This window comes from Falco biarmicus, chromosome 1 (genome assembly GCF_023638135.1).
Source record: "Falco biarmicus isolate bFalBia1 chromosome 1, bFalBia1.pri, whole genome shotgun sequence".
Taxonomy (NCBI): domain Eukaryota; kingdom Metazoa; phylum Chordata; class Aves; order Falconiformes; family Falconidae; genus Falco; species Falco biarmicus.
Genome location: NC_079288.1, coordinates 9,084,208 through 9,108,103, shown reverse-complemented (window position 1 = coordinate 9,108,103; position 23,896 = coordinate 9,084,208). Strand labels below are relative to the sequence as shown.

The window sequence follows — 23,896 nt, the reverse complement described above, 5'->3', positions numbered from 1 at the left end:
TTCAACTACTCTAACAAGCAACTTTTCTAATTTAAACTTCTGTATGTCATAAAATTCCAGTCCTAGTCCAGGAAAGCTAAAAGCCCTCCAACTTCTTCTCCTTTGGGATTTATTTTCTATTTGGGATTAAATGAAAACAACTTTGGGCTGCACAACAGCCTGAAATAACCTGAAATTCACTGCCAAGAATGCACCCGGCGGTACTTTTCTTTCTGTAGCAGACAAGGACAGATGGGAGTCAAAGAAATCGCCTAACCGCAAGACAGAGATTGCTTTCTCAGAGATGCAGCTATCATAAACACAGTGACCAAAGGAGAGCTCATGACAAGACCAAGCAGACCAAGTGTGACATATTTTTAAAGCATCCCTTCTCTAAGACGTAAGACTCTACAGGCCAGTGAAAGCAGCTGCCTGTTGAAGGTCCCCATGCTCCATGGTGTAGTAGCATGGTGAGATTTTAAACGTCGGTCTCCTCCGAGGTAGCTGTGCGGCGCAGAGTTTTCTCCACTGACTCTCAGGAGCCAAGAGGTGACTGTCGGTAAGGTCTCTTACAGAAAATTAAGGATGCTGTAAGGAGTTAGGCCCCAGAGTCACCTTTCCCATCCTTCACTAGTATGAAATGACCACCTAGAACATCAGAGAGACAAAACAAACCCAACTGGATCATAGAGAAATCCCCACATTCCTCAGAGAGGACAACCGCCTTCACGCTGCTGTAGCAAGACGTATTTCAAACAATCACCTTCAGCTGATCCACGCTTGTCGCTGCAAAGGCATCAGTGACACTGGGCACGAAAGACCGATTGCTCATCCAGATTTACTCCAAGCATATTTTACAAAGGAGGGAATTAAAACAGTCTCAAGGAGAAGACTGTTTAGGGTCACCATAATCCACTGTAGACTCAGCCATTTGCTCTCTCTTTTCTGAGGTTTCCCAAACTGGGAAGACCTTCCTGGGAGGCAAGAACATCCACCAGAACCTCAGAGATGATGTCTGTAGTTTTCACCAACATAACATACCACAAATCAAATTAATCCAAGTCCTTTTCAGAAGTCATTCCTCAAACAAGCAGAAGGGCAAAATCAATTCAGCCCTGCAGGCCAACCCCCACCTCCATCACGTCCATCCAACCCACCACAATGTCCTTCCCATGATCTCTGTACAGCAGCTCTTTTTCCTGGGTCGCATCCTATTCATTCAGTCCAGACGTCCTCCATGGTGCACACTGAAAGTCACTCATTTATGCAAAGGACGAAAACAACAGAAGTTGTTGACGATGACCTGAGGGGTCAAAGCAGTCTCCAAATCTGCAGACCCTCCTCTCTTTATTCTCCGTTTCTTCATGTGTACAGAAGTCAAAAGGGATGATTGATTCCTTCAGTTTGAACCCACAAAGCTGAAGAGTTGGCTCACTTCTCCATAGCCAGGGTAAAATTAAAGATATTTTACTACGAGGTGGTGATTAATGTCTGAAGAGATAAAAGATGTACTCTGATGAAATGCAGTGTGATCCTGAGTATGCAGAACAGCAAGGAGCGAAGTTTATTCCTCTACCAGCAATGGCAGTTTCTTGGGGTTTCCTGAAGAAATGTGGTTTGCAAGGTCCACATCTGGAAACACAGGGTTCAAGTCCAACTTAAGTCACAGATGTGACTACTGGTGGTCCATACATAAAATCCTTTCTGACATTTCTGTATGTCACACAAAGAAGAAAAATACCTGAACCTGACCATCCCAGATTAATCGGAATCCAACAGTGACAGCCACTTCGGGTCAGAAACCAGATACACCATCTGCACAATACAGCAGACACCAATCCTACACGCAGGCACCAAGCCAGACCACTGTGTAAGCAATCTCCCACTTTGTTACTTGCAAACAATCACTGAACAACATATTTATCCAAAAAATGGGCAGAGACCAAACCCGTGTATGCACACACAGACATATATAGCTATATATTCAGAGACATTCAATGTAATAACCTGCTTCATCCCATTTTCCTCTGCAAACACCAGCGTGTTTGGCATATTACGTTAGCGGTTCCTGTATTTGCCCAAGGAGGAGGGAACGTGGGAATATAGGCTCTCCTCAGCTTCAGGATTTCATCCATGTTCCAGGACACTGGTCCCTAGACATACAGGTTGGGTCATCTATTGCCCCTGTTGACCCAGGACTGACTCCCAGCTCAGAAAACCAGATTCATGGGTCTAGGAGAAAAGAAGCTAAAGAAGAAAGGCCAGGAAGGTAGTCCAGGCTCTCAGATGTTGTATAAAGATGAGCAACAACACCTCCTGCTCCCTGAATAAATTACAGCTGAAATCAATACTATCTGGTATGTTTTTAGAGCATGCCTTACAAACTGGAAAGTTCAGATATGGGGATGCTCAATTCCCCCTCCTAGGTGGGACAGCAGTGATGTGCACAGCTCAGGCAGTTGCTGGGATGCAGAAAAGACACGGGGACCACAGGGTATTTTTGATCCAAAAGCTCAAGTCTCAAAGACTACTCATTGCTGGAGGAAGAAAGGGAAAAAAATTGGCAACTCCCAGTTCCCAAGTGGAATGCTGGATCTCACCTGTACCTCTTAAATCACAAAACATCACTGCTGAATGTAGCTAATCAGACCATTTCAAGGCTCAGAGATGGCAACGCATCGCACCTTCTCTGTAAAGTATGAAATACAAGTTTTAGAATGGCTTAGAGAATTTACCAGATAAAATGGTAAAGCACAGACACATAGGTCTTAAAATACTTTGAAAAATACACTGACAGATTCAAACATTATTGAAAAGTCCAACATGAATGGAGCTGTGGGTCTACCATTTTCTCTCTAACCCTCCAGAGAAGATTAGGGTATTTTGGTGTACTGAATGCTTTTAAAATCTCCATGCACCAAGATTTACAACCAGTTTGCATAGAAAGCACATACACTGCTGCCCTTGCTAGGGGATGCCGCACCTAGAAATAAAGGAAAGGGAAAAGGGAGAGAAAATCATGCTTCTGTTATCACAACAGTATGAAGGGAACAGAAGAGCTGATACAGACTCTGCAACTACTTGAGCTACTTTCACTTCTCTTAAATAAGCACTGCAGTAGTTCTATCTTCATGTGAATAGCATACAGCTATGCCAGGACCAGATGTGTCTCTCCTGATGGGTGAAGACAGCTTTAACTCAGGCACCCCCGGGGTCACTGAACACTAATGCGGCAGCTCTGCTCCTGCCAGACCCCATGCCACCTCTGAACCCTTGGGACACAAGCAGCAGAATTAAATAAAACCAAAATTCTTAAACCACACTGAACCCCCCGTAGCCTGAAACTTTGGACTGCTTTCAAACAAAAGCAGCACCATCTCTTGTCTCAAACACAGCAAGGAAGCAGAGGGAAAATTCCCACTCTCCAATGGTCAGGACAACAGATGTTCTCAAATCATCTTCCCCATTAAAGCACGCAAATTACTGAAGCACTGACCTCTTACTTAGGTTTATAAACCTGGGCTTTCTAAACTAAGCTGACTAAGCAAGAAACACAGCTACCCCTGGCTCTCCTCCAGGCTCTGGAGTGTGACAGGTACCTCAAAAGTTTGGTCCTGAGCAGGCTGCAGGCACCCGGCTTTTGCCATCAGCATGGACGGCATTGAGGATGATGACTTCTGTGTCTCAGGGAAGGATCTGGCCAGCCACAGGTCACCCATGGAGCCGTGTTACTAGATAAAGGGTGGGCAGCACCTCAGCACACGTAACTAAAAGCCAGGCACTAGAAGGAAAGTCTATGGCATACTTCTGTCCAAGGGAGACTTTGCCCAGCTTCGCTCTGCTGTGCAGCTTCTCTGTGTCCCAACGTGCAGCCACACTGATGCAGTTGATGGCAAATGAGGCTGAGTTCGGTTTGCAAACAGACTTCTCCACCCCACTGCTCTACCTGGTAATTTTCCAATTTCCCTCGAACCGGAATGCTCTGCCTCCCCCACACACACACCTTTCAGCTCAGCAGAACAAATACAGTAGCCAATGCAAAACTGCTGCTCTTCAGGGACTCTCCTCAGACACCACCTCAGTGGACCTGCAGGAGGAAAACTGTGGACAGCATCACTAGAAACACCTTCACAGGCAACACAGGATGGTGGCTCTGCCTCTGCCACATGCCTTCCTCCCTCGCCCATCGTGCCAGTGAAAGAAGCCCTGAGGAGGCAGCACGAGCATCACACATCATGCCCTGAACTAGGAAATGCTGCACATCCATGCCTCAGTGTGCCTCTGGCACCTGTGTGCCAACTGCCAGGGTCTGTAAGCCACCGAGGACGGCAGGGGGTGCACAGAAGCCAGGCAGGCACAGAAGCCCCCAGCCTCCTGACAGCCCCTGCTACCACCACGTGTCTTCCTCCACTCCCACGACCCGGGCTGCCACCCCCGTCTGGGCAGGCCAGGCCAGGTCTCCACACTTTGGAAGGTAATGGCCGCTATCGCCATCTTCGTACAGCCTCCCACCATGGGTCACCCCTCCCCACCCTGGAAGGGACAGACTTCCCTCGCACACCAGGAAGGGGACCTGCCACACACCGAGGGGACCGTGGCTGTGGGGGCAGAGTGCTGCTCCCAAATAAGCAGCTCTGACCATGACTGTGCACACACAACAGCTCCGGACTGCAGCGGGAGGGGGACAGGTCACACACAGCTAGCCTGTGGACCACAGATCATCAGGAGACCCCCGTTGAACTCTCTACCCTACCACAAGCTTCTGGCCCAACCTTTACCTCTTCCCAAGCCTCCCATCTGCAAAACAAGGAACGCAGAGTTTTGTGCAACCATTCAGGTTTGCACAGCTCAATCACTCAGCACATGTGAAGCACTCAGAGCCATGGGAGCCAGATTAGTTTATAACATCAGGTTGTATTTGACTTAGACACCCAAATGTAGGTGGTTAAGGCTTCCAGAAGTTCTGAGAAGCCCAGGTCCTAACAGTGTGGCAGGAAGCCAGGTGCTCAGCACCTTTGAAAAATCAACATGAATAAGCTTAACGGAAACATACAAGCTCCAAATCTTCATTCCAGGCATGGACAGCCTAAATTCAGAAGTGCAGTGCTGAGATATTAAAACCCTTGCAGGAAGAAGAGAACAGTCCTACTACAGCACTGATGCTCCACGGGACATGGAAGTTGTTCGAGAAATTTATTTTGGAAGCAGCAGATACAAAAAAGCTCCTCTGCAGAGCCGGATTAGCGCCTTAGAGAAATACCAAATCTTAGAAGGAAGGAAAAAAAACCAAACAAAAAAAACCAAAAAAAAAGACAGACCCTAATGCAGCATGTTCAGTCAAAATCTCACATTAACTTAGGCAGCACCTTCTTGGAAGAGGCGCCCTACTCAAATTTGGAGATACTGAGCATGGGTGTTTTACAAACCATATCACCCCTTTGTCATCTAGCCCACAGAGATCACTGGCCAAACAAACTTGTAAACTTCTGAAAGAAACAGGGAAGTTAAATACATGACAAAACTCATCAATTCATCAAGAAAGTTCCTGATAAAAACTAAGAAACACTGCTCTAGCACTTAAATAGCAGGGACGTTTGTATGAAAAGTGAAAGCCTGTTTGCGACAGGCTCACTCAAACATTTAAATGTAGTTCTTGAGGCCTTGGAGGTAACTATTTCACTTGTGCTTACTTAAATATATAGGTAAGTTTCCCAGTGATTACATTCAGATACTGTAACTTTTGGGAAATGTTGCAGAACAGTCACAGAAAAAAAAAAAATCAAATTCTTAACTGGTACCTTTTACACTGAAACATCTCTCTAACGCTTCCAGGCATCACAGCCTGTGTTGGGAAGGCATCATGCAGCAGAAAGGTATCAGAAATCAGCGACAATAAAGATGTGAAATGACTGTGATAGAAACGGGGAACAGACAAGAGAAATATTTACAGGAAAAATCACACAAGTAATTGTGAACATGCCAATTTAGGATATTCCAACTTTGGTTTTTAATATTTTTTAGACAAATGGTAGTAACTCTCACAGGTTGTCTCCTAACGAACTCAGCCAGCTTTAAGCTATGCAGCAAGAGAGCCTGACACCACGTGCCAGAAAGGTTTTGAAAAGCGTAAGAGTGGATTAAAAGAGAAGTACACACTTTAGAGAGACTTGGGACAGCCAGAAAAATCCTTTCCAGGAACAATGACACTGAACTATACAGAAAAAAAGGAAGCAGCAGAGTTTGGCGTGCAACTGGGCCTCCATTTCTTTTTGAAGAATCCAGCCCTGAAGGTCTGTTAAACAAACATCTGCCAACAGACTCTTGGGGCATCTATCCAGACAGCATGTGACTCTCCCAGGTGTCACAAGGAGAAGGTGGTCCACACAAGGCACCTCTGGAAGCTTAAGGCACAATGAATCCATGAAGAAACCCACGTGCTCCAGGGAGGCTACGCACCTCAACAGGCCACCAGACAGTTCAGAAGTTGGAACTGTCAGCATTAGAAGAGGTCATTTCATTTTGTCACCTTTCCAGATAAGACTGCAATGCTCTGGTGTTCAGGTTCTAGAGAGATGGCACCTCTGACAGTCAAGAGACTTCCCAGACAGCAGACAGGATACTTGAGCAGCAACATGCTGTGAAACATGCCAAACAAATTCTTTGTGCATGCTCCTTAGCAGGTAGATCTAAATTCTGTAGTCTGAAGTCAAGATCAAGGCATCACTGCACCAGAAGAGCACATTTTCCAGAAAACCGAAAACTCATCTACAGCCAAGTGAGCAACTTGGTCTAACGGATGCCAGCTATGGCCAGGACAACACAGACAACTGCCAGGCAAATCTGCCATGCACAGCTATGTAGTCACATCTCACCGCATCATTCCTGACTCAGTGTTATTTGAATCTCCTTTCAGCAAAGGCCACCAGCTGCAAGTAGCTCTGTAGAGCTTACACACAGATAACCAAGTAATCTAATTTTGTTTGTGACCTAAATCCTACTGGGGCACAGAACAGATGAGGTGAAAGGTGGGATGCTTTTCAGGAGGTTGGAAATAGCAATTGAAAAACAATGGGTTGGAAGTTTTAAGAGCTCACCCTAACCATGGCTTGTGTCCTCCAGCCTCTACAGTGCTTGCTGCAGGGAAAACAAAGCTAGCATTTGTAAATCTGGTCTAAGTCAGAAATACAGCCTGAACTGAAGAGAATTGTGGTCTCAACTGACAGTTCTCCATAGCCTCAACTGTTACCTGGCCTGCAGAGCCCCTTGCTGACTTCACCGGGTGCAAGCAGGACCATACACTTCCCTGGACTGGGGCAGCAGCTTTCAGTAAAACACATCTTCTCTAGACTTCATCCTTTCCAAGTAATAGTTTTAATCTTGAACCACTCTCTGCAATTCAGGCTCTGTTCTGCCTTTACCCTGTAGTAAAATAATGTGTATCGCTGTGCTAGGTACCCTACAGACAAGCTGGGTAGCATGCCGTACCTAGACAAAACCTGTCTTTGCACTTAAAGTAGATTTGGTAGCAGCAGTCACAGATGAATCAAACAAAACACACATCCTCCGGAGCTCCATCAGTCACGAGCAGTCACAGAGCAGCAGGGACCTTCCTTCCAACCCCCTGCCTCACTGCCTGCTGCTCAACACGTCATCCCGGGGCTCTGCCCACCTGACCCACAGCATCAGCACAGGAAAGACATTCGTGGTGTCTTTTAGTTGCAATAAGGGATGTCTCAGCCCTCGGCATCACCAGGAGGGGAGATTTCAGGGAGCCACAGTCCAAATTCTAGCAACTAGAAAAGTACTTCTAGTTTCTAATTTCATTCAAAGCCACCCTGCGTCAGCCTCCTATTTAAAGGTCAATTTAAAGCCCCCTGATTTTAACACATGTTCTAATTCAGAAAATATTTAGGGCAAAACCCTAGCAGCACTGGAGATGTAAGGGGGTTTGCCACTGGCGCTCCAACCTGAGAAGCTGTAACCTCTGCTCTGCTAGTTTCCTCCTCGCTTAGTTTCTCGGTCGACTGTGACAAAGGCAACGCCCTTCAAGATGTCCCAACACAGCTGGTGGTGGATGCCCTGGGAAGGGTTAAGGAGGGAACCGTCCTGGGCAGGGTGCCGCTGGGCAGGGACAGGACGCTGGGCAGGGACAGGACAGGAGCAGCAGGGCCATGCCACCTGCTGCCACTTGGCCACTGCAGTTCTTGAAGCTGTCAGCTCCAAGGCCATCACAGAGGTGGCACAGCAAAGCTCAGAGGTCCCAACCACTCACCAGCTCCTCCACGTGATCTCGCATTCCTACTTGTTGGTCTGTATCCTGCCCTGACACCCACCTCCTGTGCTCCTGAGCGCCCGTGGCAGCACACCCACACATCCCGGAGGGACACAGCTCTAATCTGAGACCCCAACTATAAGACATGCCTCAAAACCACCACATACAGGAAAGAAAAGACAAGGAGGGGCAGGAAAAAAATCTGGGAACGCATGTCCAAACTTTCTGCATTCAATAGTGTTTAATTTATGCTCTCTGCCCCTGGAAATAGTACTCCAGGGCACAGCCTATACAGCAACAAGAAGCCTCTACCTGTGAGAGCAGTGAAGGTCTGGGAACAGCCTCCGAGCAGGAGTACAGTTAGCACGATGCTCACCCGACTAACAGAGGGTATTCTGTGCCATGGGAGGCAAGGCAACTGGGAAGCACTGGTCAGAGCCTTAATAACATCAAATTTTGCAACTGAGATTCCACAGTCTTTTAAATCGTTCCTCTAGATAACATGGCATTAAAACCAAGGAATAGCAGGAACGAATGGAGTCAGATAGCGCATGGATCACCTGAGAAACCTCCCTGTGGAAACCACACCAAGTCCCCTCCAGCCCCTGTGCACACCATCCCTGTTCACTGGAGCTAAACTCCACCCCGGCTTACAGTGATTCCAAAATGGTTTCCTCCACACTCCCCAAACTCCTTTCCAGCACTCCTGAGATCTCTCGGACCAAGAAACAAACCCGAAATGAAAGCCAGACTCACACCTTGACAGGGTATGCGGGGTCTGTACCCATTTTACCAGGGTAGGGATCCTCAGCACTGAGGAGGAGCACAGCTACACCCGATAACCTGAAATTTCCAAGGCCACCTCTGGCACAATGTGCCTTCCCTGCGCGGCAGCAGTGTCTTTGCTCCAGTGATGCAGTTTACACAGAGCTCTCCTCCCTCCTAACACACGCATGGGCATGAGAAGCCCCATTTGCTCCTTTGCTTTCTGTCTACGTAGTAAGAAACCACACTCTTACCTGAGCATCCACCAATCCAGCCTGATCAGTTCCCCGACCAAAACCTGTTAATCAAGCAAAATACAGCTAATAGGCAATTTACATCTCATGGCAGCTGCTGGTCACCGCTGGCTGCCTCCTCTTGTGCCCCAGCCAGAGCTTGGCGCAGGCAACACGCATTTGATGGCAGGACCCTCTGCCCTTCTGGAAGCAGGAGCAATGGGACACCTCCGGATCGATGGATCCAAGTCACAGAAACCGAAATTTCATGTGAGAAATTGACCTCTCTGTATCTTCAGATCCACCCATCTGGACCAACAGGGTCTGCACAGGGAAATCCCCAGCAGTGTCGAGCCAGCACTCATCTGGGGAGGGTGCCAAGGCCACTCCGCTCCATCAGGCTGGGGAAGAGAAGCGACTTAGTGAACAGAAACACACTTTGCACTGGGAATGCATCTGGACCAGGAGGTCTGGAATATCCAATTCAAATCTGAAGTATAGAACAGTTTCTAGACAACAGAGTAAAAACCATTCCAGCCTCTCTGGGAAGCAGGCGGGAGATGCAGATACACCATTGTGATGCACCAGCTGCAAGACAAACTTGAGAGAAGCGTGCAACCAGGAGATGTGAACATTGCTTTTGAGGAACAGCATCCACTACGGACAACACAAAGGACATGAGGATGAATTAGCTGTATCCAAGCTTAGTCAGCCTCAACACAGAGAAAGCAATCCAACCAACAGCATCCACCTCTTCCAAACAGAAACGGCTATTACAGCTTGTAGCCTCCCAAGAAAGCTTTAGCGCAGACACATCACCATCATTGCTGACACCTGAATGGCTGTCATAGCCAACCCAAAACACTTTCAAGCCCTCGGAACCAGCTGCACCATTAACCAGACCAGGATCAAGCCCCTGCCAACAACCGCAATTCCCACGGAGACAGAGCAGTGCCTTCTCAATGGACAATGTTGACAGTCACTTGCACAAACATGAAACTTAAGATGTCACCGACTAACAATGATGAAAGCTCTTCTGCACTAGACAGAAGCCACTGTGAATTCCAGTGGATCTGACACAGAAATCCATGCAGATAAACACAGAAAAGCCAACTCCCTATACATGGCTGAATGGTGGGAACTCACTAGATGACATTAACTCTTTTATTTAACGGACTAGGGAGGTTTGAGAGAGGAAAGAGCCCCAAATGGGGTTCTACAGAAAATTACTACAAGGGCTGAATGATGTGATGAGACAGAAAAAGTGAATATATAAATGCTAGCTCTACAACCTGTAAGAATACTCTATTTCAGAGAGGTAAAGAGAGAGAAGGAGAGGGGAGGACTTGCTGGAAAGGTCACTTGGGATGGTAAGAAGAACCATCTAACAGAGGTTGTAATTACCATTGATAACTCATCAGAAACATGTTTCTAACTTGATAAAGGCTTGCTTGAAAATCCCCAGCATAAAGAAGCTACCAGGAACAGGAACAGACCCCAGAGGGTATATCCCGGGAAAGCAGAAGGCATCGAGCTCAAGAAGAGAGGCAGCAACATGCAGAGCCAAGCAGAAGCAGCCTACACCCAGGGTCACCTGAGCACCCACGCAGCCGGGGAAGCTGCAGGTGCAATTTCTGAGACTCGCCACTGACAAAACTTTTGAGTCCTGGTGGGGAACTGCGGAAAACTTCGGGGCATCGCTGCATGCTAGCTGCATTCTGCCACACGTACCAGCTATGGGTGCATCGCCCATCCATCTAGATTGGTGGATCTGAGGATACAAAGCTAATGTTTTCTGTAACGATGTACTACCACTATTTACCAGTGTCAGGAACAGCTCTGTGCCACACTTGCATTCAAACTTTGGATAGGGATATCCTGTAGCTAGCTGTCTAGAAAACTCAGTGAGCTAACCACTGCGTAACTCCCTGGCATCTCCATGTTGGTAGATAATCCTCAAACCTTTGTTTATTTTAGTGCTGAAAAAAAAATAATCTATCACAGTTATGTCTTTCACAAGTTAACACAGAAAGAAGAACTTCTCTCTAACAAAAAATAATAAGCACTGAATAAAGAGACAGGAAAATGACAGTTAATAGGTCTGGAAATTAATTATAGGCATATCTTGCATTATCAGCTACAATTTATCTCAATTTCATCAATTCTGAAAGGCAGTAGATCGACGTAAAAAAGGAAGATCTCAAACTTTTTTTTTTTTTTTTTTTAATTCTGGGGCTGGGAGGGTTATAAATATAATCTTCTACAGCGACTCAAACTGACAGATTTGAACAACCTACAAATAACGGAAGTAATCAAACTACATTTAAAATAACACTGCGTGTTAGCTAAATAATTTCAAAGTTCTTCCACTAGTGCCTTTGGATTTATACTCACATGTGTGGATTTTGGAAAGGAACTCCAGAAGTGTTTAGAGTAAATCTTGCTGTGGACTTGAAAGGTGGATTTGCAAAATTTAACTTCAGCGCTTTGCGTTTACCTGGGAGACAACGAACATAAAGTAAACTTTTTGTCAGCAACAGAATATTAAGAGCATCTGGAAACAAACAGAAAAAAAATACATATTGTAAGAAAAGGAAAATGCATTTTCACAACAACATTAGCAAATCATAGCTTCTGTTAGGGACACAAGGATGGAGAAGTGGAGTCGGGTCTAGCCTGAGGTCTTCCCCCCCCTCTCGTTCCAGCTCAGCTGCCAAGGCAAGGTGCACGAAGCACCTCCTGTCCCCGCTGGGGTACAGCGCTGGCTGCCAGGGCTACCAGCAGCCACAGGGCACCTCCGCACCAGTGCCCCGAGCATCCTCCGCACACCACCTCTCCTTTAAACACATCCATGCTGGCAGGCTCTACTCCAGCCACAGTGGCAAAGGGTACCCATCTGCTCGGCACAGCCTGGGCATGCCCCCAGACCCAGGTGGGTGGTGCTGAGAGGGGAAGGGCACCGTGCCATGTCGTTTATGTAACACCTCAACCCCAGGAGGGCTGGTGGGACTGCCGACCCTCAGCTAACAGCAAATGGAGATAACCGGGCTTGAGCAAGGACGAAGGTCTGCTGTGCGGTCCTTCTGCCAAGTGGGTCACCAAGCAGAGAGCAAAATTCAGCCCGTCAGAGGGGTGACCAGGTGAGAGAAAGCTTTGCTCTGCAGCCAACTGAGAAAGCATAGGGAAAAAAGAACATAAATAAATAGTAGGGTGGGAGGGGTTCTGGTCACCACTCCAGCCACTGGCAATGCATTTTTCATTGAAGTTATGATCTGCTCTATCAACAGCAGGATCAGGGACTATGAAGGAAGATGTCCCTTCCTAGCCCTGCCACTACGTTGCAGAAGACCCTATCTTGTTCCTGCCCAGCTGCAGGAAACCTCTGCTCCTCCCCACCAAAACACTGAGACCGGGGCCTCTTCCACACCCCCTTCCCAGGAGCCTGTGACTGAACCCGCCCCGGCTCCCTGCTGCTCATCTCAGGAGGCACCTGCCACCTGAAGCTGGTATGATACCTGGATTCCTCCTTCACCTGCACCCTAAAGCAGGTGTCATATCCCCAACCACCTCGCAGCTCTCCTGGGCAAAGCCAGGAGGCACCATCCTGCTCTGCAGCATTCCTCTACCCTTCACAAAGAAGTGTTCTGGGCAACTCCAAGACCAAAAAAAACAAAAGAGAAAAAAACTAGTCATAGGTCAAAGCACTTTACAGCAGTTTCAGGGCACGAAATATTACAAGGATAATAAGATCATACAATCACTTCAGTTGGAAAGGACCTTTAAGATCATCCTGGTAACATCATCTAAAACCAGCTGGATAAACAAACCCAACAGACCTCAGAATTAAGGATGCCCTCAGTCTGGAAGCTGTGGAAAGCTTGTGGCCAGCAAACACCCCTATTTGCATTCTGTTCTGCCTCGGAGTGCTGCTGCTGGCATGACCTGACCTACAGCACGTGGTACTGCAGCACAACTTCCATGGCTCCCCATTTCTGTGATCCCCATTTCTGAGATCCCCACAGAGAGGGCCACCGACTTCCTCTATCATACCTTTCACTTTTAAATTACTGGGTACATCCTTCCAGTTTTGACCCTGCTGCAATACAATAGTCTGGAAATACCTGCATACGCTCTGCATTTTCTAAAAATTCCCTAACTCGTTACACATAAATGCCACACAAGAAACTTGTACAAACCCCAACAGCGTGAAACCAATTACATAAAGCTTCACATCACCCACCTAAAATAAACAACACATCACCATTTTTTGGTGACAATTCACCAGCAGATTTCCATAAGGTCCCAGTCAGCGATACTGGGCCTTTCGCCACTAATACTGGTGGAGAAGAGGGAAAGCAAGGACACCCAGCCTGGGTACAACTGGTTGGGGTAAGGACTGGGCTAAGAACGCAGGATGGCCTTGGCTTTGGCTGAGCTGAAGTGGTAAGGGAAGCATTTCCTTATGTTTTGAGGGAATCTAAATAGGATTGTATCCCAAGTTATGCTGCTCTCAGAGAAGAGTAAGACAGCTGAAATAGCCTTCTGATTGTAAATAAGTTATTCTTCTATCCATAAGGACAGCAAACCTTATTTCAAATCACTGCAGCCTTAAAATGATGTTTTTCTCATTCTCAAATCTATTTTTAAAAGGATGTTGTTTTAGCAACAGGCTGCTGCATGGAACTGAGGTAAGGGAAGACGTGATCCCATGTGGCCCTGCTGTTCCACAAATGCACATCCCTTGGCATTTCACAGATCACAGCCAAAATGGACACAGCAAAAATGGGAAGCCTTGCCAAGCTCACACTGGACACCCACCTACACAATGGCCACAGGAGAATAATTCAGGCTCACAGCACGCATTTGTTCCTAGCTGCACTGGTGAATGGATGCTAGGTTAAGTACATAATTACTTATGTGCTGCCATCCATCTCAAGGATTAATCCAAGCACTTGGCTCTGCAGTCACGCTCCCATCACTCTTTTTGAGGCCACTTTACCACAACCACAGCCAACCAGTCTTCACACATGAAGAAATAATCTAACAGATAACATGCAGTCCAAAAGTATTCCTCCAGAGTTATATTCTGTATTACTATTTTTACTTCACCTAGGACATCTATGATTTCTTCAAGCCTCTGAGTCACCACCTGTTGGAGAAAGCAGTCCTAATTTCTTCCTATAATTTCCACATCTCAACAACACTGCTAACGATGTTCAGGTTACACATAACTTTCCAAGCAGTAAGATTTTCAAAATAGCAGTAGTTCAAGGGATTTTTTTCATGGTTTCTGTCTTGCAGGCATACAAAGTGATCCCTGCCAAAATGCTTTCCACTCAGTTCAAATCTGCAACATAAACCTCTTGTCACAGTGTGAGCACGCCTCTGCCATACTGCAAAGGTGAACATTCTCTCTGGCCAGAAGCTGAAGTCTCTCTGCTGTTTGTGGAACAGCAATATGCCAGGAACCCAGCCTGCACTCCATTTCCTTACTCTAGTATAACCAGAAAAAAAAAAGACGAAATACAAGCACAGGAAAATGAATTGTGGCAGCAAACAGCAGGAAGGATGACCAAAGGATTTGCAATGATCTGTGCAACCCTTTTACCTCTCCCTTGTAAAATCAAAACACATCAACAAAAAGACAATACAAATGGGGAGGAAGGGATGTCAGGGGCCCAATGGGTTGGGTGACTTGCTTCCATTTGGAAAGGGAGTTGAATGTTTAAGGTTATCTTCTTAAGAGAAAACTATCAGGTCTGATCTCTTCCAGGGTACCTCAAAGCAAAGCTAGTGCCAACTCCCACCGGAGACAGAAAAAAAACCCCAGCAACACAGATCTCTCTGCTCTTCCAACAGCTTTTACTCTCCAAATTGTTAGACCTCGTCTACTAATAAAATGCTTGCTTTGATGTAGAGACAGCAAAGGAGGGTTTACCCACGCTCGGAGCTGCAGCCCTGCAGCTGCAGTGATGTCCTGAACACACCCAGACTCGCAGCTCGCGATCCCCATAGCTGCTGGCACAGCCCTGCCTTCCCATGGACCCTTCCAGTCACAGCTCCCTCCTTTCCAGGCTTGCTCGTGGATGTACTCCAACACCAGCACAGCTCATTTGGGAGTAAAGTAGGTTTCCAGCCTTGCCCTCAAGACAAACCATTTTTCAAGAAAAAACTAGTCACATTTTGAAACAAAACATGCAGAACTTCAGCATATAGCGCAGTTATATTTGGAGAGTCTGAATGAAAGAAGAGGCCTGGGGTCTGAGTTATTAGTTTTAAGAGCTGTAACTATAGAAACTCACTTTCGAGGGTACAAGTACCTTCAGCGTGTCTGTCTGTTACTGACATTTACTGCCCTTCAGTGAAACCTTCAATTTAGTATAATCCAAGAGCCAGTATTCAAATCAGAGATGACAATTTGGCACTGCAGGCATGTGCTAAGTATGCTTTTTAGAAGTCGCCTCATTAGAAAAGAGTATTTATCCATAATTCACCTACAGCCTCAAGTGTGCTTCACTTCCAGAGCACAACAACACGCAAGCCCGGATCAGCCAGGACTCTTGAAGGGTTTACACAGTAAACATTTGTACTAAATAAAACGTTAGCAAGACCTCTCAGCGATTGCAGGCTGAGAGGCAGCTCGCATTTGCACAGACGCTCCCCGCACCAGCAGGCATGCACCTCTGCAACTTACAATACGTGACTGATGCTACATCCAACAGCACTTGCAACAGCTTCTATAAATACCTCCACTATGAAACCTGGATAAAGTAGGTTAGACTTCGAGTGCAAGAAAATGCAATCAGATTAAGATTAGTTCCCTCACACTGAAAACTCCCAGCAGTAAAGACCTGAGAACGAACTCTCGGAAATCTCCAAAATCCACCATCAACCTTTAATATTTATCATCCCCGATGCTACCCTGAGCATGGAAATATTACTTGTATGAACTGCCACAACCAGAGTTAAAACTACCCAAGTCCTGGGAGCCGATCAGCTCTGGTGAAAGAGCTTCAATCCGTGCTCGGGCCAGCGCTGTGCGTGGGCTGCAGCACAGGGGCGCAGTGAGGCGCATGGCTGTGCCCTGCCAGGCTGCGAGGGGCAGCTCTGCTGAGAGAGGAGCACATTGCGCTGGCGTCAGTGGCAGCTTCCCTCCCAGGCGAGAGAGAAGCAACTTCTCACTGAAGAGCATCACTTAACACACTGCTCATCATCACCGCCAAACGCCAAGCCTGGTGAAACATGAGGGAGGGAGCCTGGAGGGTCCAGTTGTCCCAGGCAGCCTGCCGGAGGTGTCACCAGAGCGGACGCCTGCGGAACCAGGGCTGGCTGCTCCCAGCGCCGCGCGGCAGGCCAGGCACAGACACCGCAAAATGCACACACTACCCTGCTCGAGGCACCCATGGCATGGTCCTGCCGAGACGGCACCCGAGCAGCTGTCAGAAGGAAACGGTGACGCTGCTCTGGGAAATTTATTGCGAAGCACCTGGAACCCTTCCTGATGTAAAACAATAATAAATTATGCAAAGGGTCGTGCCAGGTACTTTTTCATTATGAAATAGCACAGCATGAATTATAAAATACACTGTAGGGAAAAGAACTGGGGAGGGGGTTGGTTGGTATTTTTTTTCTTTTTAATTTTAGGAGCCTGCACTTCGACTAAAAGCAAGGAAAAAATCTGCCCTTGAGCCCTTTGCTTAAGGTCAATGGAAAGGATTTAGTTTCTTTGGATAAAGCAACAAGTATGTTTCCATCATCCCTCTAGCTAGCTTATGCCAGAAAAGTGGCAATGTCAATCACAGCCTGCATCCCACCAGCTCTGGTAAACACCTCGGACCCAGCCACCAAGAGCCCTGCAGCCACAGGTCAGGAAAAAAGAGCAGGAACCAGAGCACTGGGGAACTTTCACATTTTAAGGCAAAATTATTTCGGGGGGAGCAACTGATTCTGTCCAGTTTAGTGTTAGTATGCCAGGTTTTTTAATTCTAAAGACAAAGAGATCAGAAACAAGAGACAGCATTGGGAGTTAGGAATCGATGTCCTGATGTCTGTAGAGAAGGACAAGGAAAGTCCTTGGCCACCAGGACTTTCAGGCATCTCCTGACACAGCAGTTCTGGATTTCCTACGTGTAATTGCTGAGAACTCTCTAACAGCAAAGAGGTCCACGGGGCAGTGACTTGCTGATGTCACAGGTGGGATTAGCGGAGCAAATTGGACTCATATCCCCCAAGATGCCAACAGAAATGAGGGATGTGTCTGACTCCTCCTGCATGTCGCCCCCTCTTGCCTCTTGCTTTTCTCCCAGGGGCCATCACACAGGAGGTTTCCAGCCCTCTGCTCATCCAGTTGTCATTTGCTACCTTTCAGGAAGAACCAAGCTGTGAAACGGACTCCAGTGTCTCCGTCTTCCCCCTCCCCAGCTCCCTCCCTGGCCTGATGCTGCTCTCCCCCACCACAGAATATTTTGCTCCACATCCCTGCAGTGCAGGAGACTTCACTTTTGTCTCTCCCCATTAAGCCTGTTAAACCAAGCAGGTATTTTTTGATCCTTATGTCATCTACGTGGAGGACGCTGCCTGACGCTGCTTTTTTACAAGTGGTTTTGGCACAGGGTCAGCCAGGGAACACTGACCCCAAAAGACACTGCTCCTGGTGCAACGCTCACATTCACATCTCCCCTTAAAACCAGCCCTTGGCCACCTCTGTGCGGTGTGCAGGTACCAAAGTGCTACCAGGGGACAAAGACAGACCCCTCTGCTCCGATGGGAACTGGGATCGTACTGCAGGCAAGCAGGCGGGACAGGACACAGCCTTCTCCTTGAGCAGGTAGCCCAAAATGCAGCTCAGCAGCACAAGACAACCCAGCAAGGCAGGCAGCAACAACAGCCCTGCACGCCCAGCCAGACCTCAGCCTCAGGACCCCCTAAGGATGCTGCCACTGCTGCACTGTCTCCTCGTTTTGCTAATCCACATGCAGCATATACACATAGGGCATATTTATGAAAATGGATTAAGTTGTTTTGAAGATACAGCCAGTCATACTGGGGAGGGGAAGGCTGAGAGGAACATCTCAGGGATCCTTCAGAGTCAGGGGAAAAAGAACAGTTACCAGTATGTGTTATCTGTCACCAATTGGTTCAATAACCAGAAAGGTAAAGCAGAGAAAGCACATGTGTCTATGTGAAAACATTTGAATTGCACCAATATGCACAAGTAAAACTTTGGAAAGTACTTGTGCCATGGTGAAGAGACTCCCACTGGAGCAAGGATTTAATGTGCTCCAGACTCCACTGGGCAGGCTTTCATCCCAGCACCGGGCTGCTTCTCCACTTGTTTTTTTCTTGTGGAACCAGCGGTGCTTTGCAACACAAGAGCAGCAGATCTCCATGGCTGGATCCAAAACTTCGCAATATATGCTTGTTTTTCCAAATACTATCAGCTGGTACTTATGCATAGCTAAAAATACACAAGCCAAATTTCAAGTTAGGATCTGCTTCACATAAGCTGGTTTCTTTCATTTGCGAGCTCCCACGTGTCTTGTTCTTTTGAACATCTAATCATCGGTTATACGGACTTACACAGGAGCTGAGCCTTTCTCAAAGCGTGATCTCAGCTGTGAAGTTCTTTAAAATATATTTATCTGCATTATTACGTTGGGAACGATTTTGGTCTGGATCTTAAAACGCCTAGGAACACATGGTCCCAAAAAGCATTTTTGCTTAGTTCTGCTGAATTATAATGGGAGTATGTATGACTGCTAAGCAAGAAATGAAAACACGTCTACAGAACATACAAAGCTTTTAGATGTCTTTGAAAGTACTTTCAGGGTTTTTTTAATATTTATTCATTCATTTATTTTTAACTCCTTCAGAGAACTTCTAGACACTAAATCCAAAGCAATTTCATGCTAAACTTCAAAAGCAGAATCTGTAGATAGGCAACGATCTAATTTTGTACTTCTCCAATCTGGGATTTCAGAAAAAAATTGGTTTGATTCAAGAGGTAAGGGCTAGACCCAAAGACACAGCGCATAAGAACAGCTGCAATGGTCCACCTAGCACAGCACTCTGCACTCTGCCGAGCCCCCAGGGAGGTGCCAGTGAAAAGAGCACCCACCAGCCCCGTGACATCCTTCTTCAGATACTCTCTCAGCCTCCAACCACTTTAAACTCAAGGACCTCCTCAGCCAGCCGTGGTATCCCTGTATTTAATAACCGTCACCAGGTTTCACTTCCCTGCTTGTACCACATCCTCTCGTCTCCTCGGGAGCTGTCAGACCCTGTCACTCCTGGCCAACAGGACTTCAGCTTCAACAACCCATACTCTGCTCTCCAGCCCTTGGACACAAAGATAGTTTGAGCAATGCAATCCCAACCCAGCAGCTCAGCTACGTGCAGACTGTCAGAAGAGGCAGGAGCTGCCACCCATGCCCAATGCCCTGTCACCATCCGTCTCTCCCACTGTTGTACAGGTCCTTTCCCGAGCACTGCAGTTACTTTGCTTTTCAGGGAACCAGAGAGAGAAAACAAAGGAAAATCCACATTGCAAGGAATAAAAAAAAAAAAAAAGGAGGGGGGCAATAAAAAACCCAAAAAAGCCTTAAACTTTTGTTTACTTTCCATGACTTTGCTCAAACCCTTCCATGTGCTGAAACCTAGCAGAAACAGCCAAATGCATCTGTAAGTCCAATCATTTCCCAGCACCAAAATAACACACTTTAACAAGCACTAACATATGACCACTGGACTGAGAACACCAGGTTTTGGGTTCACATTTTTCTTTCAGAAAAAAAGAATTAACATCTTGTGCACTCATAAAAATTCAAGCTTTATGCTGTCTTCTGAAACCTTCAGGATGAATTGGTAGCATGCTGTAGCAAGAAAAGCATAGGAAGGAGCCCATTTCACACTGCAGGGACATGACGGGCAGCGTCTGATGATCGGTGTTTCCAACAATTTGCAGACCAGCAGCATCAAAACCTTTTCTGAGAGATGCACGGTGACAGCACCCTTGCCTGACATTTTCGTTCAACTGCCAGAATACCCGAAACGCCAGGAGTGAGCCTCAGCGCTCTGCTGCTCATGCAGGGAGGACAGAAGGCAGCAGGTACCAAACCTCCTCCATGCCTCAGCTGAAGCCTTGATGCAACGAGGGACCTGGTCACGGTGCTGCTGCTTTCAACAGCTTGGCAGATCGCTGAAGCCCCCTCTAACAGGCCAACAGCTGGCTGCTCTTGTAATTTTTGTGGGTATTAACCTATGTGGCAGAAATCTTCATTTTTGTTAGCAAAAACAATACAGATGGAAGCATTACAGCTTTTAAATTTCTTCCTGAAGGAAGAACTGGGTAGCTGCACACAACCCACGGACCCGAACCAGCAGCCAAGGTACCCACGGCAACAAGCTACACGGCCAGGCTTTGGTGTACCAGCTGATGCAACCTCAACGAAGAGCTCGCGTCCGGTCAGTGTAGAGAGGATGGATCTAAGAGGATACAAAAAAATATAACTACTGATGTTAATATAGCCACTCCTAATGAGAGCAAACACTGTTCAGGAAACGAGAGTATAAAGAAATGAAGAGCTGCATCGCGTTAACCTGCAAAGCAGGAAGCTGATGCTTTTGTGGTTTTCCTTTTCTGTGTGGTTCCAGATGAGTAAAATCCCAGTGTTTCCAGATAGAACAAACCCAAGCCTCTGAAAAGCTTGGCTCCAGCACATGAATCACAGTCAGGACGTGTAACTTCTGTCGAAAGCTCTGGTCTCCTCCCACCACCCAGCTCAAAGTGCACTGCTCCATGGCACGTACTCACCTACAGGACACAAACCCATCCCTTCCCTAGCACAGGAGCTCCGATGACAAGTTGCCTTTTCATTACCACACCTTTTTATTACTGTAAAAACCTGCTTTTTAATACTACTAATATTTAGCCTGCAGCACTGTTCGCAGGCCCTGAACCTAGGGCTTGGGTTGCACTGTGCTCAGCAGTGTAAGATCACACCGAAGGAAGATCTGCCATCGCAAAGATCCAGCACAGCAAGATCTCCAGTTGCTTCTCACCTGGGTGACCCTCAGAAGCAGCAGCCCTGTCTTGTCCCAGATGCTCAACCCTGACATTTTTTCCCCCCAGGTTCATTTTAAACCAGACTGCTTCCCTGACCATCCTCCCTGCCAGCTGCTCCTGCTGTGAGCTGCACAGGAAAGGGTCAGAAAAGCAGCGCTGCCTCTTTCAACACCGCCACTATTTTTCATTTACTCTGGAACCAGAGCATTAAATCAGACACACAAAACAGATGGCTGAAAGCCTCCAAGCCAGCTACCTCTGCAAGAAATTTCACCTTACCATCCCTTTAAGACCAATGGTTTTTACTTTGTTTTTCCTTTGCATTTCCATCATGCTGGATGGCTCTGGGCATGGGAGAACATGGGGAACACAGAGCCCACAGCCCTGAAAGCTCATCGCTGCACGAATTGCTCAGCGTGAACATGGAAACACACTCTGTGTATCTCATCAAAACCTGACGTAGCCACCATTTCCCAGACTGTCTTGGAATGGGCAGGACATCACTTTGGCCCTCAAGACCCTTGTGACCACGCCATGCAGGAGATATTGCAAGGGACACACTGGCATTGCTGCTCAGTTGCTTAGGAGATGCAAGGGGTCAGCATCCCTGGAGAAACAACGGTTCTGGAGCGCTCAGCCCACGAATCACAGCTCTCTCCAGCTGCTAACTTCCGAATACACCCCATGGCTTCCTTCTCCCGCAGAGAGACACTTTCTAGGCATTTTATAAATCCAGCCCAAGGGGGAGCAAGCCATGGCCACACACTGTTTTGAATCTTTACCTAAAAGTCCCACATCTCTAAATGACACCAGGCAGGATCAAACTGCCACTCTTCCTAGTATAATCAGGGTTTTGTACTCCTGGGAGGGGCAGGGGACTGTCTGGAGATGCAGATCCACTCTGATTTTCATCTTTCATTACACACTCAGGAGAAGTGGGCAGTGCCCATAAGAAGTGAAATTTACTTGTGCAAGTCACAGCCGCTTCTGGCCATCCCTTCCTCTACTGAAACTTTCTTCTTCCAAGGCTCGAGGATGAGGAAACAGAGTCTGAACAAACAGCTATAAATTACAGCAAATAATTCAAATTCCTAATTTATGGACAAAAGGTGGTAAGAATCACACCAGGTTATTGTGCTGCCAAAGAAACCCCAAGACATTTCTACAATGAACTGTTTCTATCTTTCAAGTGGTCCTCTCACCGTGAGATGGTCCAGCAAATTTTTTTCATGCTTCACCTCTAGCTGTCTGCCAGCTTTGGTCCCTGTCACAACTATAAATAAGCCATGTTATACTGCAAAATGTTGTTCCCCTCCAAAATACGTACTTCTAGTTACTGCTGACAATTCTGAACATTAAGTGAAAGAAGCTATTTAACCAAAAGATCCCAATACAGCCACATATACAAATTACAATAAATAGTACATTTTATCTCACAGAGGAATACAATGATTCAAGTGTTCTACACATTCTCATATGCAAATGTACAAAGCACCTTGAAACTTCTCAGTTTATCTGGTTTTTTATCTGTTCTTTTTCCCAGGCTATAGCAGACAGCACTGTATAATCTATGTTATGTAAAAAAACCCAAACAAACAAACAATAAACCAACCCCACCCATGCTTTTTTCCAAAATAAATTCTGTTTCAAAAAAACATGTTATTCTGTTTTTAAACACAGTCCCAAAATTTAATACAGTCAGTTTAGCAAATTCAGCAAACCCAGTCTTGTTAAAGCAGGTAACTTTCCCCTAAAGTATAAAGCATGTCTAAAATTGAAAATACACTGGATTCAAATAAGCCAGTTCTAACGCTCTTTCTGAAGTTCATTAGATAAGACTCTCCTTTGAGTTGTTCTTGATTTTGTTGGGGGGTTTTTGGTTATTTTTACTTCCTCATATCTGATTAGTCTGATTGTTTCCATTTCTTATTTTGCCCAAATTTATTCAATCAGCAAGATAGAATACAGCAATTTCACCAGCAATTAAAAGCGTAAAGCAGACTTTTTTTTTTTACAACATCACAGCTTTAGCTTTCATACTGGCTACAGAAAAAAAGAAAAAAATCACATGTACACTAATTTCTGGTGTCCTATATGTTAAGATTCATGGTATAAGATAAAATTATTGATATTAAAAAAAACAGGTCTGTATCCTGAAAAGTCTATTCTGATACGTATTAGTAAAGAAAATATGCATTGGGAATATCTTCTGACAAAAGCCTCAGTTAAAGCTGGATCTGTCTTCACTTATAGGTTGTATGCAGATTGCCACTGAGAGGATTAAAGCTGAGCTGTGGTCAGCAGAGGGGCAGCCATGCAAGCCTAACCCTGCGCAGGACGAGCAGCCGGCTGGGAGCTCAGCGCCTGTGGTCCCAGAGCACGTCACCCACCAAAAGAACAACTGCCCCTCTGGAAAACCACCCTCACTGACCTGCTTGCCAGTCCCACGTCAGGGTCCTCTCCCTCATCATCCTTAGTTTTGTTAGGAGAACACTCCCTGCCTCTTTTATTCAGAACACTCCCGAATACTAACACATATAATGCCCATTAAACCCTCTAAACACAACTTGTCAAGAACAGGAT

At 46.5% G+C, this 23,896-nt stretch overlaps 1 protein-coding gene across 2 annotated transcripts in view; it reads right to left on the bottom strand.

Annotated features, from left to right (window-relative positions):
* The window catches only part of MAP2K4 (mitogen-activated protein kinase kinase 4), a 90,241-nt gene that overhangs the window by 45,228 nt on the left and 21,117 nt on the right, over positions 1-23,896 (bottom strand). The window contains exons 1-2 of one of the 2 annotated variants that reach the window (XM_056329877.1): positions 11,644-11,746; positions 9,271-9,314 (exon numbers count right to left, since the gene is read on the bottom strand). In XM_056329877.1, the coding sequence (XP_056185852.1) occupies positions 9,271-9,278 (8 nt within the window). In that variant the 5' untranslated portion in view covers positions 9,279-9,314; positions 11,644-11,746. Of the gene's footprint in view, positions 1-9,270; positions 9,315-11,643; positions 11,747-23,896 lie in introns of those variants that run through there. The other variant, XM_056329871.1, reaches the window with a different exon arrangement.